Source organism: Galeopterus variegatus, unplaced genomic scaffold, assembly GCF_000696425.1.
Source record: "Galeopterus variegatus unplaced genomic scaffold, G_variegatus-3.0.2 Scaffold355, whole genome shotgun sequence".
Classification (NCBI taxonomy): domain Eukaryota; kingdom Metazoa; phylum Chordata; class Mammalia; order Dermoptera; family Cynocephalidae; genus Galeopterus; species Galeopterus variegatus.
In genome coordinates, this window is record NW_007726466.1 from 52,755 (window position 1) to 66,479 (window position 13,725).

The 13,725-nt window shown below is 36.5% G+C and overlaps 1 protein-coding gene across 1 annotated transcript in view; it reads left to right on the forward strand.

The window, feature by feature from the left end:
- Nucleotides 1-5,665: 5,665 nt before the first annotated feature.
- The window catches only part of LSAMP (limbic system-associated membrane protein), a 214,438-nt gene continuing 206,378 nt past the window's right edge, over nt 5,666-13,725 (forward strand). The window contains exons 1-2 of the mRNA XM_008567901.1: nt 5,666-5,786; nt 9,782-9,907. Of these exons, the coding sequence (XP_008566123.1) occupies nt 5,666-5,786; nt 9,782-9,907 (247 nt within the window). The remainder of the gene's footprint in view (nt 5,787-9,781; nt 9,908-13,725) is intronic.

Consider the following 13,725-nt stretch of genomic DNA (forward strand, 5'->3'; position numbering starts at 1 on the left):
TCAATCTAGTACACTGTGCTATATTTTCCAATCCTGTCATCCATCCTGGATACTCCCACACCATGCAGCAAAACACGCTTTAGTGGCATTTTCAGAAGCAAAATGCCAAGCTGGATGGATGTTTGATGTTTCACAAGATGGCATTTATGTGTTATATTGTGTATTTTTATTCTTATTGTTGAATCCTGGGATCGTGCTTATTAAAGCCACATGCTGCTCAAGAAACTTCCTGTAGATTTCTGAACCCAAATCTTATATAGTCATGCTGTACTGTTTCATAGCCTGTTACATATGCAAATGACAGGGCTTAAGCTTCTCTAGCTGTACCAGAGAAAAGTTAGAAATTAGGGAATTGGTAGTGATTTTTTAACACCCCACCATTACCACACACATAGTGATACATACAATTTGCCCCAACTTAGAATGAACAATAACTAATGAGGTCAATTTGTTGCTAATTTGTACCATTAGGAATGGCATTTTGGGTTGAATACAAATAATAATTGCTAATTACTTCAGTTTAGGGAAATGAGCCAACTGACCACTTTTCTTTCCCACTGTGTAACTGATTAGTTTCCTCCTGTTAGTTGTTCAGTTAGGGATCAAGGATGAAGATAAAGGCATTAAAACATTCACAGCCAGAATTAAATGGTTTTGCAGACCTAGGATTATTTTAAAGCTATGTGTACTGATAGGTAAGAATCAATACTAAACATGCAACTAAGTCGGTTAGGAAGAGAGTAGCTAGGCAGAGATGACAAAAATTTCAAATTTTCCTCATTTATGACTGCTTCCTGATTTGTAACAGTCAAGATTGTTGGAAATTGCCTGGCTAATCTGATGTAAAAAGGAGGTGGTTCACTGGAAGAACATGGAATAACTCACAGAATCAAAGAAAAAGCAGGAAAACCTCATCTTGGAAAGCACCGAAGTCATGTACCTCTACAGATCCAGGTTACAGAAACTAGTAAAAATAACAGTCCTTTCAGATGGTTGCCTTTTCATGATGTGTACCAACTAACTATTGCTACTGAACAAACCACTCCAAAATTCAGGGGCATTAAGTAATAGTTATTCTTCATTTCTTACAAGTCTGTAAGTCAGCTGATCTAGGCTAGATTTCACTAGAAGTGACTCTGATCCTGAGGTTGCCAGATTTACAAAATAAAAGTATAGGATGCTCAGTTACATTTGGATATTAGGTAAACTACAAATAATTTTTAGTATAAGTGTGTCCCATGCAATATTTGGAACATACTTACAAACAAAAAAAGTATTTGTTGTTTGTCTGAAATTCATATGTAACTGGGTACCCTATATCTTACCTGGCAATCCTATCTGCCATCTCCCATCCTCCTTCTCTTGGGACTGACAGGCTCAGCTGAGCATGTTTTTTTTCATGGCAGTGGCAGAGACACAAGAACAAGTGAGTCCAATCATGCCAGCATTTTCCAAATCTCTGCTTTTGTTCCACATTCTGACATCCTATTGATGAAAGTAAGCAACATGGTACAGGGATAGAAAAACATGTGCCACCCACTGTAGGAAGACATAGACATGGTCCTTGGTGTGGTTACAGGGAGGAATATAGAATGGGGCTTATGACACAGTCCGCCACAGGTGAAATCTATTTCAACCTCTCAAGTAATTCCTTATAAAAAACAAGTTCCATAGGGACATAGACATGGTCCTTGGTGTGGTTACAGGGAGGAATGTAGAATGGGGCTTATGACACAGTCCACCACAGGTGAAATCTATTTCAACCTCTCAAGTAATTCCTTATAAAAAACAAGTTCCATAGGGAATGGCCCAGCTTAGGTTATGCACCCACTTCTTGACCAAGGGAAAATGGTCACTTGATGAATAGTCTCAGCAAACCAATGGCTGTGGGTGGTTTCCCCAAAGGAAAACCAGGGTGTCTTACCAGAAGAAATAGGCACAGATTCTGGGCAGGTAAAACAATAGATGTCTCCTCTATGTACGTCCCTGTCTTTGCCTGCATTTCCACTCTTTGTAATACATAAAAGATGTTACTGCTAGATGAGGGAATATCAAAAAGTTCATGGAAAGATTTACATTGTCTCTCAATTTTATTTTTCCATGAACTTTTTGAAGAACCCTCGTGCAAAAAGAAAGGATGAGTTGGAAACTAGAGAACTGTATATACATGTACAGTTGGCTCTGGGTTCCAAAAAGTTGGGAACGACCCTAGAGATCTGGTAGAGAGGGTGGGTAAAGGAATTACAAAAGGAGTCAGGAGAAACATACAAATGTGGCAATAGAGCCAGATTGTGTTACAATCTTACTTAAGGAGGGTTCATTGCACAGCTGAAGGAATCCATGATTTAGGTGCACTTAGGTGTTAGCATTATCTTTTAAACCACCATTAAATTTGTACTGAATAGAAAAAAATGTAGATTTCTTTAACTCAGAATTTATGTGCATCTCAATGAAAGAACACTACCTTTTTAATAATTCAGATCCTAAAGTTAACCCTTATAATAGTGTGGTATCGAAAAGATTAATGACATATTTTAATTTTGTTAAAATCACCTGGCATGGTAAATAAGCTTTATGTTTACACTTGCCAGAAATACTGGACCGGACAAGCACTTTATAGGTAGCACTTTATAGGGTGATTTTGAAAACCAAAATAGTATATGCATTTTATATTATTCAATAAATGGTATTGGGAAAATTGGCTTAAAAACTGTGGAAGGAAAACCCTGACTATCTCTCACACTCACATTCACAAATAAATTCAAGATGATTTAAAGAGTTCAATAAAAAAAATGAAACAAGCAATTAAAAGAAAAAGAAGAAATAGAGATAAGTATTTAACTAATCTTATGTTGCAGAAGGACTACCTATGAACAAAAGTAATGGAAGAAATCACAAAAGAAGAGCAATTGATAGAACAATAAAGAAATTGTAAACTTCAGCAAAACAAAAATAATCACAAACAAAATTAAGAGCCAAGGAATAAATTGAGGAAATTTCAATATGACAACAAAAGGTCAATTTCTTATAGTATAAGTTGCTTTCATTAATCAGTAAGAAAAACAAAATAATCCAGACAAATTGTAGAGATCACTGAAACTGAATAGGTTAAAAACCAAATAAATGGTTCATGGCATTACATGTAGGAAAATATAATAAATCACACTAATATCCTGTGAATAAGAATTGTTAGGGGATCATCCAGAAAGAAAAAAAGAAAACCACTATTTAGAATACTATGATAACCCAAGAATTGAGCATAATTCAATATTACAGTGATTTTGAAAAATAAACAACTTACATTTGCTGATGCAAATAAGATCATCATGTTAAGCACTGCTTCCTAGGTAGTCATCCTTACTGAGAATTAAAATAAAGCAAAAAATATTCTTTGCACCACGTTTGCAGAATGAATGTGATCTAGAGGAAAAGCAAACTTTGTGAAATATGCAAATACTAGGTTATGGTCCTAGCTCTATTATTTATTAGCTATGTGAGTTTTACCCATTTTGTCCCTTATTTCTACATGTGCAAAATGGTACTACTTCTACTAATATATTTTACTTCCCAGAATTTTTATAAAGATTTTATGAGGTTATAGCATAAAATCTTAGAATTGCCACCTTGATGTTATCAGTAATGATCTACATTTAAATTCCATGAGTTGCTACAAGAAACTAGAAAGGGACTAGTAAACCATTAGATTAAAAAAGTTTTATCTTCAACTCTTTCTTTCTGTCTATCTACCTATCTATCCACCTATCCATCCATTCATCTGTGACTCATAGAAAAGAAACAAGGAAGTTAAAATTCAGAAAGTCATTAACTGAGGAAAATAGATACCAAGTTCTTGTTTCCTATGTTCTTGAAATATTTTTTTGTTTGTTTTTGTTTTTTCGTGGCTTTTTAAAATTGAAACATAATTGATTATACGTATTTGTGGGTGCAGGGTTGACTCAGTATTTGTCTACAATATGTGATGATCAAATGTGGCAGTTGTCATATTCATCATTACAAAACATACTCATTCTTTGTGTCTATTAACCAGTTTCTCCCTAACCTCCTCCCCCTCCCTCTTTCTGCCCTCTAATAACCACAGTTCTATTCTCTCCTGAAAGTTCAATGTATTGTTGTGCTCACTTTCTTTCTTTCTTTCTTTCTTTCTTTCTTTCTTTCTTTCTTTCTTTCTTTCTTTCTTTCTTTCTTTCTTTCTTTCTTTCTTTCTTTCTTTCTTTCTTTCTTTCTTTCTTTCTTTCTTTCTTTCTTTCTTTCTTTCTTCTCTCTCTCTCTCTCTCTCTCTCTCTCTCTCATCTATCTATCTCTATCTCTTCTTCCACTTATGAATAAGAACATGCAGTGTTTCTCTTTCTGTGCCTGCCTTATTTCACTTAATATAATTTTCTCTAAGTTCATCCATGTTGCTGCAAATAGCAGAATTTCATTCCTTTTTTTTAGTGGCTGAGTAGTATTCCATTGTGCATACACACCACATTTTCTTTATACACTTGTCCATCAATGGACATTTAGGTTGGCTCCATATCTTGGCTATTGTAAATAGAGCTACAATAAACATGAGAATGGTATCCCTTTGACATGAAGATTTCCATTCCTTTGCATATACACACAGTAATGGGACTGGTGGATCACATGGTAGTTCTATCTTTAGTTATTTGAGAAACCTTTATACTGTTTTCCAAAAAGCCTGCACTAATTTACAGTCTTACCAACAGCGTAGAAGAGTTCCCCTTTCTCCACATCCTTGCCAGCATTTATCATTCTGTCTTTTTATAACAGCCAGTTTAACTGGGGTGAGATGACATCTCAATGTGGTTTTAATTTGCATTTTCCTGATGATTAGTGATGTCGAGCATTTTTTCATGTACCTATCAACCATTTATATGTCTTCCTATGAGAAACGTCTATTAATTTGCCCATTTTCTAATCAGATTATTTGGTTTTTTATTGTTAAATCATTTGAGTTCCTTGTATGTTATGGGTATTAATCCCTTGTTGGATTCATAGTTTGCAAATACTTTCTCTCATTCTGTAGGTTGTCTTTTCACTCTGTTGATTGTTTCCTTTGCTCCAGAAGCTTTTTAGTTTGATATAATCCCATTTATTTATTTATTTATTTGGTGCCTGTACTTTTGGGGTCTTATTCATAAAGTCTTTGCCCAGTCCTACAACCTGAAGTGTTTTCCCTATGTTTCCTTCTAGGCGTTTTATATTTTCAGGGTTTATATTAAAGTCCTTAATCCATTTTGAGTTGAGTAGATGGTGAGAGGTACAGGTCTAATAATTTCATAAACACTTCTCCTCTCTATGGTTAATTTTTTTCATTAAGAGTCCAAGAAATTGATAGTGAAATAGATGACTAGAGGGATAGCTAAAGAAATACTAATAAAAGCTGGATTTTACTGGCTCACAATAAAAGCTTACTTCTTTCTTACAAAAATCAACAAGATACCTTCCTTGAACTAAGTAACGAGTTGGGTTCAGGGGAACATAAGTAATTTTTTTCGAACACTTTTTGAGCATTTACCATGTCCAAGCAGCATGCTCTGTAAGATTCAATGGTCAAGTACACAAAGGCCCTGCTTCCTGCCTCTTACAGTTTAGTGAAAGGCACGGTTAAGTAATCTGGCAGTCAGGGTTTGGTGCTGTGATGGAAAAATACAGGACACAAGGTGAGAACACAGCAGAGCACTTCACCCAGTATGGTGTTGGGAGCCGAGTGGAGGTGGAGGTGGAGGTGGGGGATGACAGGAAAGTCTGCCTGGAAAAGAGTAAGAAGACAAGCTGAAGCCTGAAGGGGTAAAGGACAACCACATGAAGAGCTGAAAGAAGAATATTCCATATACAAAAAATAGAATGTCAAATATAGGGTGTAAGCAAGGAGAGCATATTCTAGTAACCAAAAGTTGTTTCATCTGACTGGATGATGCAATGCAAAGAGAGTAGGAAAGGAGGCTGGAGGGATGTGCAGGGCCAATCACAAATTACCTGTTAAACCATATTAAGAAGTCTGGATTTTATCTTGAGGGCAATGAGATTAATTAAGGAATACTACACTCACATTTACAATTCAGAAAAAAAACCTGATTGCAGTGTGGGGAATGTAGGTTGATGAGTATGAGAAGAGGAAGGCTAAGACAAAGGAAATAGTTTTAATGCTCCTGCAGTAATTCAGGCAGAAAAATAAAGAAGAAATGTTAATGTCAACCAAGGCTTGGTGGGAGTATGGACTGGGAATAATGAATGCATCTGAGAGATATTTAAAAGGTATAAGACACAGAACTTGGGGATCAATTTTATGTGGGGGCAGTGAAGGAGAGAGAGTAGTCAAGGCAGATGCCTTGAATTTTTGCTTGGGCAGCTCTTTATATGATGACACCATTCACTAAGGTAACAAAACACAAGTGTTTTGTAGGAAGGAAGATGATGACTTTGGTTCTAAATATGTTGAATCTTAGGCATTTATGAGGCATGTGATGGGGATATAGAATATCAGTTGGAAATGTAGTTGCAACAGTCATGAGAAAAATCTAGGCTGGAGATATTGGGAGGAATGGATAACATGGCTTTAGCTTCTGAAGCTAGAAAGGAGATGAGATCACTCAATGAATATGTAGATTGAAATGAAGAAAGCGGACAGTGATCAAGCCCTTAAATATAGATATTTAAGGAACAGGAAAAGATGAACCCAGAAGTTAAACTGGGAAGGCTGATCAGAAGGGTAAGTGGAAATGCAGTTGAGTATATGTCCTAGAAACCAAGAAAAGAAAGGACTGGAAGAAGGAGGTTATGATCAACAGAGTCAAACACTTCAGAGAAAAATAGAAACCAAAAATAATGGTCCACGAACCTAGAAATTATATGGCCATTGGTGAGCTTCCTGAGATCAGCTTCTTTGGAGGTTAAGGAGAGATTCCAGATTGCACTGAAGGTTGAAATGTGAGTGAGAGTTAAAGATGTGGTGTAGAGTAATTTCTTTAAGAAATTTGGAAAGATAGTTTGAAAGTTAGTAAGAGGGTAACATGGGGTTTGGAAAGGTATTTCTTTCAAGAGCAAAAAGGTTACATCAAATATAAGTGCTTATGAGAAGAAGCTGGTACAAAATAAAATAAAGTAGGAAAATAAATAATAGAGTGAGACCCATTGGAAGTAATCCAGAGGCAAATGGGTCAATGACACCACGTGGTTGCATTTCTAACTGTCAAACAAACACTTTCTGTATCTCTAGTCTCTGAGATCCAGGACCTGAGTATATTGTCCTTAATTAGGAGAGGCAGTATGTTTTGGTAGCCAGAACACAGCCCTGAAGTCAATCATTCTAGATTTTATTCTGAATGATATCAGTACCTTTCTATGTCACATTGAACAAATGGCTTAATTTATGTGTCATGTAAATGCAAAATTCTTATTATACATTCTTTTTATAAGAAAAAAGAGGCAATGTGCATACATCAGTACCTTTCTATGTCACATTGAACAAATGGCTTAATTTATGTGTCATGTAAATGCAAAGTTCTTATTATACATTCTTTTTATAAGAAAAAAGAGGCAATGTGCATATATTGTATCACAGGTAATAATCTTCTGGGAATAATTCTCTTAATCACGGAATTATTTTCTGTTTTGTAAATCTGCTTGCTTTTATAGTAGGGATATGGAGCCTCCCCCCTTTTTTATTAGAAGACATCTGTTTTTCTATATTTCTTCTCTTTACACTGTATCCTGTCTTGCAGTTCAGAGGTAACTACAATTTGAGTAATTTAGGCTCTTAAAATTGTTATATAGCTTACTGTTACAGGATTTAGATTGTTGAGAAAGAAACCTAGTATGTCTAAAACTTGTCTTGAACACCATCACTGACTTATATTTTATTGCAGTTGTTTTGGAGATATTGAGAATACTGGCTTACTCAGCTGAGAAGTAGAAACTGTGTATATTAGTAGAAACACTGGATGGATATTCAGGAGCTCTGCATTCTAAGCCCAGCCATGGTTCTTGGTGGGAACACCCTTGACAAACCGTTATTCCTCTCTGTACCTCATGTTCTTCCCCGTAAAATGGGTATGACCTTTCAGGTCTTCATCATAAAAGTCTAGGAGAACATATTGCAAGTTGATGTGTGACTACAAGAAAATGATCCTTCACCCCAATAGCTAAAAGGGGGAGTAAAAACTCTGAAAATAGAGACTGCTAAATAATGGGAATCAACTTCAGTCTACTTCTGCCATTGGGTTTGATTTGGAATCACCAGTTCCTACTCAGAGGCCCTACAAGATGTCATTGTGAGTAGAATGCTACAGTCTCAAAAGTCCTCCTACCAGTTCCTCCTTATGACAATGAACTGGTCAGTTGTCCAAGCACCATCAATGTCTCCTAACAAGGATTTGCAGGGATCATATGGCTGTCAGGCATTTGCTTCTCCAGGCAGAAAATGTTCCTGTTTTCTCTGTCACTACACAGAGCCCCTAATGGGCAGGAAGAGTGAGAAAAGATGATTCTTTTATTATTGAACTCTTTCATGCTCGCTGTCCTCCTCCCACTCCCAGACACATATTTCACAGGGACAGCATAAGCAATTGAGAAAAAAAAAAATAGGAAAAGGAAATCACAGTCAAGCCATAAACCCTGCTATTTGTAATCAGTGCATCACCTCTGTGATGATATTTGTGAGTAATTCACTTCCCACTTAAGCCTACCAATGTGGGATCTAATGTTGCCACCCTGAACACTAATGAAGGAAGTCAGGCAGCAGTACAGCTTGCCCTTGGGGACTCATTTCTCACATCACCAAAAAGTAATTTCTGTCGTATTCGGCCATCTGGTAGCCTGGATTGTGAAGATGAAATTTCATTCAAGCAGTGCTTAAGAGCACAGGCCCTGGAGTCTGCCCGGATCCAAATTCATTTTCTGCCCTCCACCTAGCCCCCTCTATGCCTCGATTTCCCACCCAGAAATATAATCCTCATAGGATATCATTTTTTATTATAAGCAGTTATTGAAATGGTTCTTATAAAGCATGCTACATGAGGTCTCATATATAGTAAATGTTCAATTAAACCTAGCTATTATTGTTAGTAGTACTGATAGTATTAGGGGTAATAGTATTTTTTAATGTCTACATGTCAGTGATATAGGCCTTATTAATTTAGTTTTTAAGTTCTAAAGTACATCATGTAACCTGTCACATGGTACATGTCAGATGGTATGTAGAGGCTTTCTGTTGTTGTGATTAACCCATTGTTTCCTTATGTGGCTAGATTATAAGTAACCAGGTACAACCATATCTCAATAACACAACAATGCAATTTCATACTAAATAACATGGTTTTTCTTTTTCTGGCATATGGAAGAGAGATTGGAGATATTCATTTTATACACATAAGAAAATAAATTTAAGTAACCCTTAATGATAAAAAATTGTAATATTAATTTGTACAAAGGTGCATGCTCTCTAATATCTAAATAAGGTCCATTCTAAACAGAAAAGAGCTAAGATATTTTTATTGTATTCCTCTGTGTGCTTCCTGCAGCACTCAGATTGCCAGAGTGGGAGCTAGTCTCATCTTGAAGTAGTGCCTTAGGATTTCCTTACAGAGGTGGTGAGCAGATGACCATCATGGGACTTAAAAGCACCTTGACTTCTTAACACAAAAATTCAAATTAAGTTATGAAAGCTGAAATACACCACTTCCAGTTGCAGAAACCATTGCTACAATCCAGATCTTACTGATGTAGTTACACATTCAATTTGCTTTTGTCTTTACAGTTCCACCAAAGATCTCCAACATTTCCTCGGATGTCACTGTGAATGAGGGCAGCAATGTGACTCTGGTCTGCATGGCCAATGGCCGTCCTGAACCTGTTATTACCTGGAGACACCTTACACCAACTGGTAAGCAACCCTTCAGTTTTCAGGATACTACATGCTGTTTAAGATATACTCATGCTCCTGAGATTCCATTGAATCAGTAGGACAAGCATGCATCTGGTTATTAAAACACTAAGAGAATTGCAGCATAGGTCTTATTTAGAGTCCTCATGGTCTTAGCTAACGTGTTCATCTCTATAAAGTTTACAACCATAGTACTAAATATGTGTGTGTGTGTGTGTGTGTGCATCTTATTTCATTTTCAATAGAACACCTGCCCCCCGAGGCTACAAATATAGAAGCAGTAATGCCTTAATATTATATCTAAGATGTATGCCAGTTTGTTGCGTGAGTGTCTTAGGGCAATGTTTTATATGAATTAAATTTACATAAATGATTGTATATTTGTTTGTTTTGCTCTGTTTTTAACTATAGTTTCCTAATATGTAGCACCTTGTGAAGAAATCTGTCAGGAAATGTGACCTAATGTCCTGTTCTTGGCATCTGGTTCTGTGATGTGCAACAGGCATGAACTAAGCTGCATGAGCTCATGATGGATTCCCGCTATTGATACTAATTGATTACACATCAGAAAATCATTTCCCAGGAATGTTCTCTGCATCCTTTCCTCCCCCTTCTCGCCACCATCACTGTAAATAACTTCTGAGGCCCTCCTATTTTTTGAACTTTATTTAAATCTTTTACCAAATTATTTAAGATTGACCGCATGTATACTTCCCTACTCCACAAAAAAAAAAAAAAAAAAAACTTAAAAAGTTTACAGACTCTGCTCAAGACTGTGGCTTGGGACACAGGACAAGGATCTGCTGCAGTCGTTCATGGCACCATAGGACTTTGGGGATATCCTTCAGACATCTCAAGGGCAAAAACTTTACTCTCCACAGTCATCTCTCTAGGATCTCTTTGTGGATCAAATTCTGTTATGGCACATGCAAAACTAGCTCCCTGATGCATGTGCAGAGTCGAGGGCAGAATACTCTTCTCCCCTACAAAGTGCGTTAACTCCCAAGCCTACTCTTTCATTTCTTTCACATCTAACCTAAATAACCACTGATCAAAATCATATTCTGGTGACAGGAAAGAGAACTTACCTTTACTATTCTGTGAAGGAAACTAAGATTTGATTGTTTTTGTTTTTTTAAGTTTTTTTTTTATTTCTTCAAAATTTGGAAACAAGAGTGATCCTTTTCAGCCAATAATGCAGTCTTTCTTGGAGATGCCCAAAGAAGAGACTCTGCTCCCTGGGTGATAGCAAAGCTGCCTGCAACCCGTGGCCATGTGAGCAAAAAAAAAATTCCAGCTAGCTTTGTTCAATTATTAATTGTGCCTTCAACAAGTACAGAGTGTGACTGCCTTGCAGAGGAAATGTACCTGTAATTAGCTCGACCCCACAGGGACATAGAGCCCTGAAAGGGGGGAGATTCCATGCAGGGTTCACAAATATCTGATTACCTGTCAATTGATGACATGAGAGGGAGAAAGGAAGGAAAGATGCATGGTATATTTTCATAAACAGAAGAATATTTATTACATCTTAAATCAGTTCTTTTGTTGCTTTTTTAAAAATTTTGATTAGGCCACTTTGTTTCTCTTTCTTTTGACACCCAGAGTTTCTTTTTTCAAGCATACCAAAAATGTTTTTAAAGAAAAAAATTAGAAGACTTGTGAATTTGTCATATAAGCAAAAGGAAAAGACCTGACTTAGATGGAATAGAAGAGATTGATGAATTTTGTGGCTGCTTTTCTTATATCTCTGATTTCTTAATTTTTCTCTCATCTTCAGTTATTTTATACAGTCAAAATGATGTGTCACGTATGTGGTTATTAAATGTGACCTATTTTCTCCCTTAATTAAGTTAGACTTTCATAATCCTGTGATTCCCAGAGGGCAATTGCACTGTAACATGTATTTTCTATGGAGTGTTTGATCTCTCTTCTGTGAGCAATGCTGCTCCCATCTTCAGTGAACTTTGTTTATAAATCTTCCTTCTCACATTTATGAGGAAGTCCCTTTCTCAAGTGTGTGTCACGTGGTGTCAGGACTGCTCGGTTTACAGAAAGAGTTTCTATGCATTTCCTTTCTACAAAGGTTTTTACAACCTCAGTAGCTTTCCATACCTGAGAAACCCAAAAGATTACAATGAGGATTTAGCCCCTTAGGCTGAGAACAAATCAAGAGGTATTGTGTAATTTTCTTGTCCAGCCAGAAGCCAGATCTGACATCAACAGAGTGTAGAATTCTTACTTAAGAAATATTTTGTATTTTGGTGAGGTGAGTGGAAAAACATTGTGCTGGGAGGAGCTAACAGGGCTCCAAAGACCCTGAAATCCCATTTTCTCATTGGATATTGGATTTTAATCACTTTGTCTGGGATCCCTCTTTCAATTCATTTTCCAGCCTGAACCCTTAACTGATGGTACTCTTGAACTCCATTAATGCTAAATCCCCATCTGTCTTACTTCTAGTTGTGTAACTCACCCAATATGACCAGCATAGACTCTGACCTCATGGATTTGGGAGAAATATGTAATGTTAAACTGAACTCATTTTTTTTTTCCTTTTTGTCTTTTTTCGTGACCGGTAACGGGATCGCAACCCTCGGTGTCGCGCCCGCACCACGCTCAACCAGTGAGCGGACCGGTCTCTATATGGGATCCGAACCCTCGGTGGGAGCACCGCAGCGCTCCCAAGCGCCGTACTCTACCGAGTGCGCCACCGGGCCGGCCTCTGAACTCATTTTTTAAAATCGGATTTCAGAAGTACATGTTGCAAGTAACCGTTATCTGGTCTTCCAAGTGAACATGTTAGAATCAATATGAATTCATATTTAACACAGACAATATTTGATCTACAGTTTAAGTTTCAGGAATTGGCATGGGGGGAGGGGTGTTCTTGTATAGAGCTTCCAGAAGGTTCTGTGAATTGATCTTGGTAGCATATGGATGTAGAAGAACCAAACCTGTATGTTTTGCAGGTAAAGGCTATTGACCATATAATAACAATTCAAAAGAGAATAATAGTTCAACTTGTTCTGTTGATTGCTTTCATTCATTTTTTGTATTCTCATTTTTTAATATTCATATTTTCCTTTCACAAAGAGGAGAAAAACAGATAAGGAAAAATATTGGGTTTTTTTCAGGGTCTTCTTACTTGTATATTGATTTTTAAATATGTCATCCATCAATACAGATTTATTTCAGATTAGTCTTGATCTCCATCTCACAATTTGTTCATTTGTCAAGAATTATTTATAGAGTGCTCACTATTTAAAAGGACACAATGAAGATCAAGACAGACATGGTCACTGCGCAAATGGAGCTTATAGTTTAACAAGAAAGCAGAGCATTAAACTAATAATTGCATGAATAACTCCTTAATTAGATTGATGCATTTTAAAGGGAAGTTATAGTATTCAATAAGACCATAAAACAGGGCCATATAGAAAATCTGCAAGGCCAGCAAAGCTCCCCTGAGGAGATATTATGCTGAGACCTCAAGAATGAATAAGACCTGGCTGGCTAAGAAAATAGAAGAAGGAAGAGTATCCCAGACATAGAAAAGTTTGTGTACAAATGGCCTGGAAAGAATGCATTTAAGAATCCAGGCAGACATCTTATTATGTGAAACCATGATGTTAGTATTTTGTTATGCTATTTTTCTGTTAATATTTAAATCTTATTTTTAAGACACACATGTTATTTTTTATTACTTCCTAATATTTCTGTTTTCTCTTTCCAAGAAATGGAAAAATGCCTTACTTGTGTAATGATTTTGAATATGCCAATGTATATACCACTGTGTATACTATAGTATATGACAG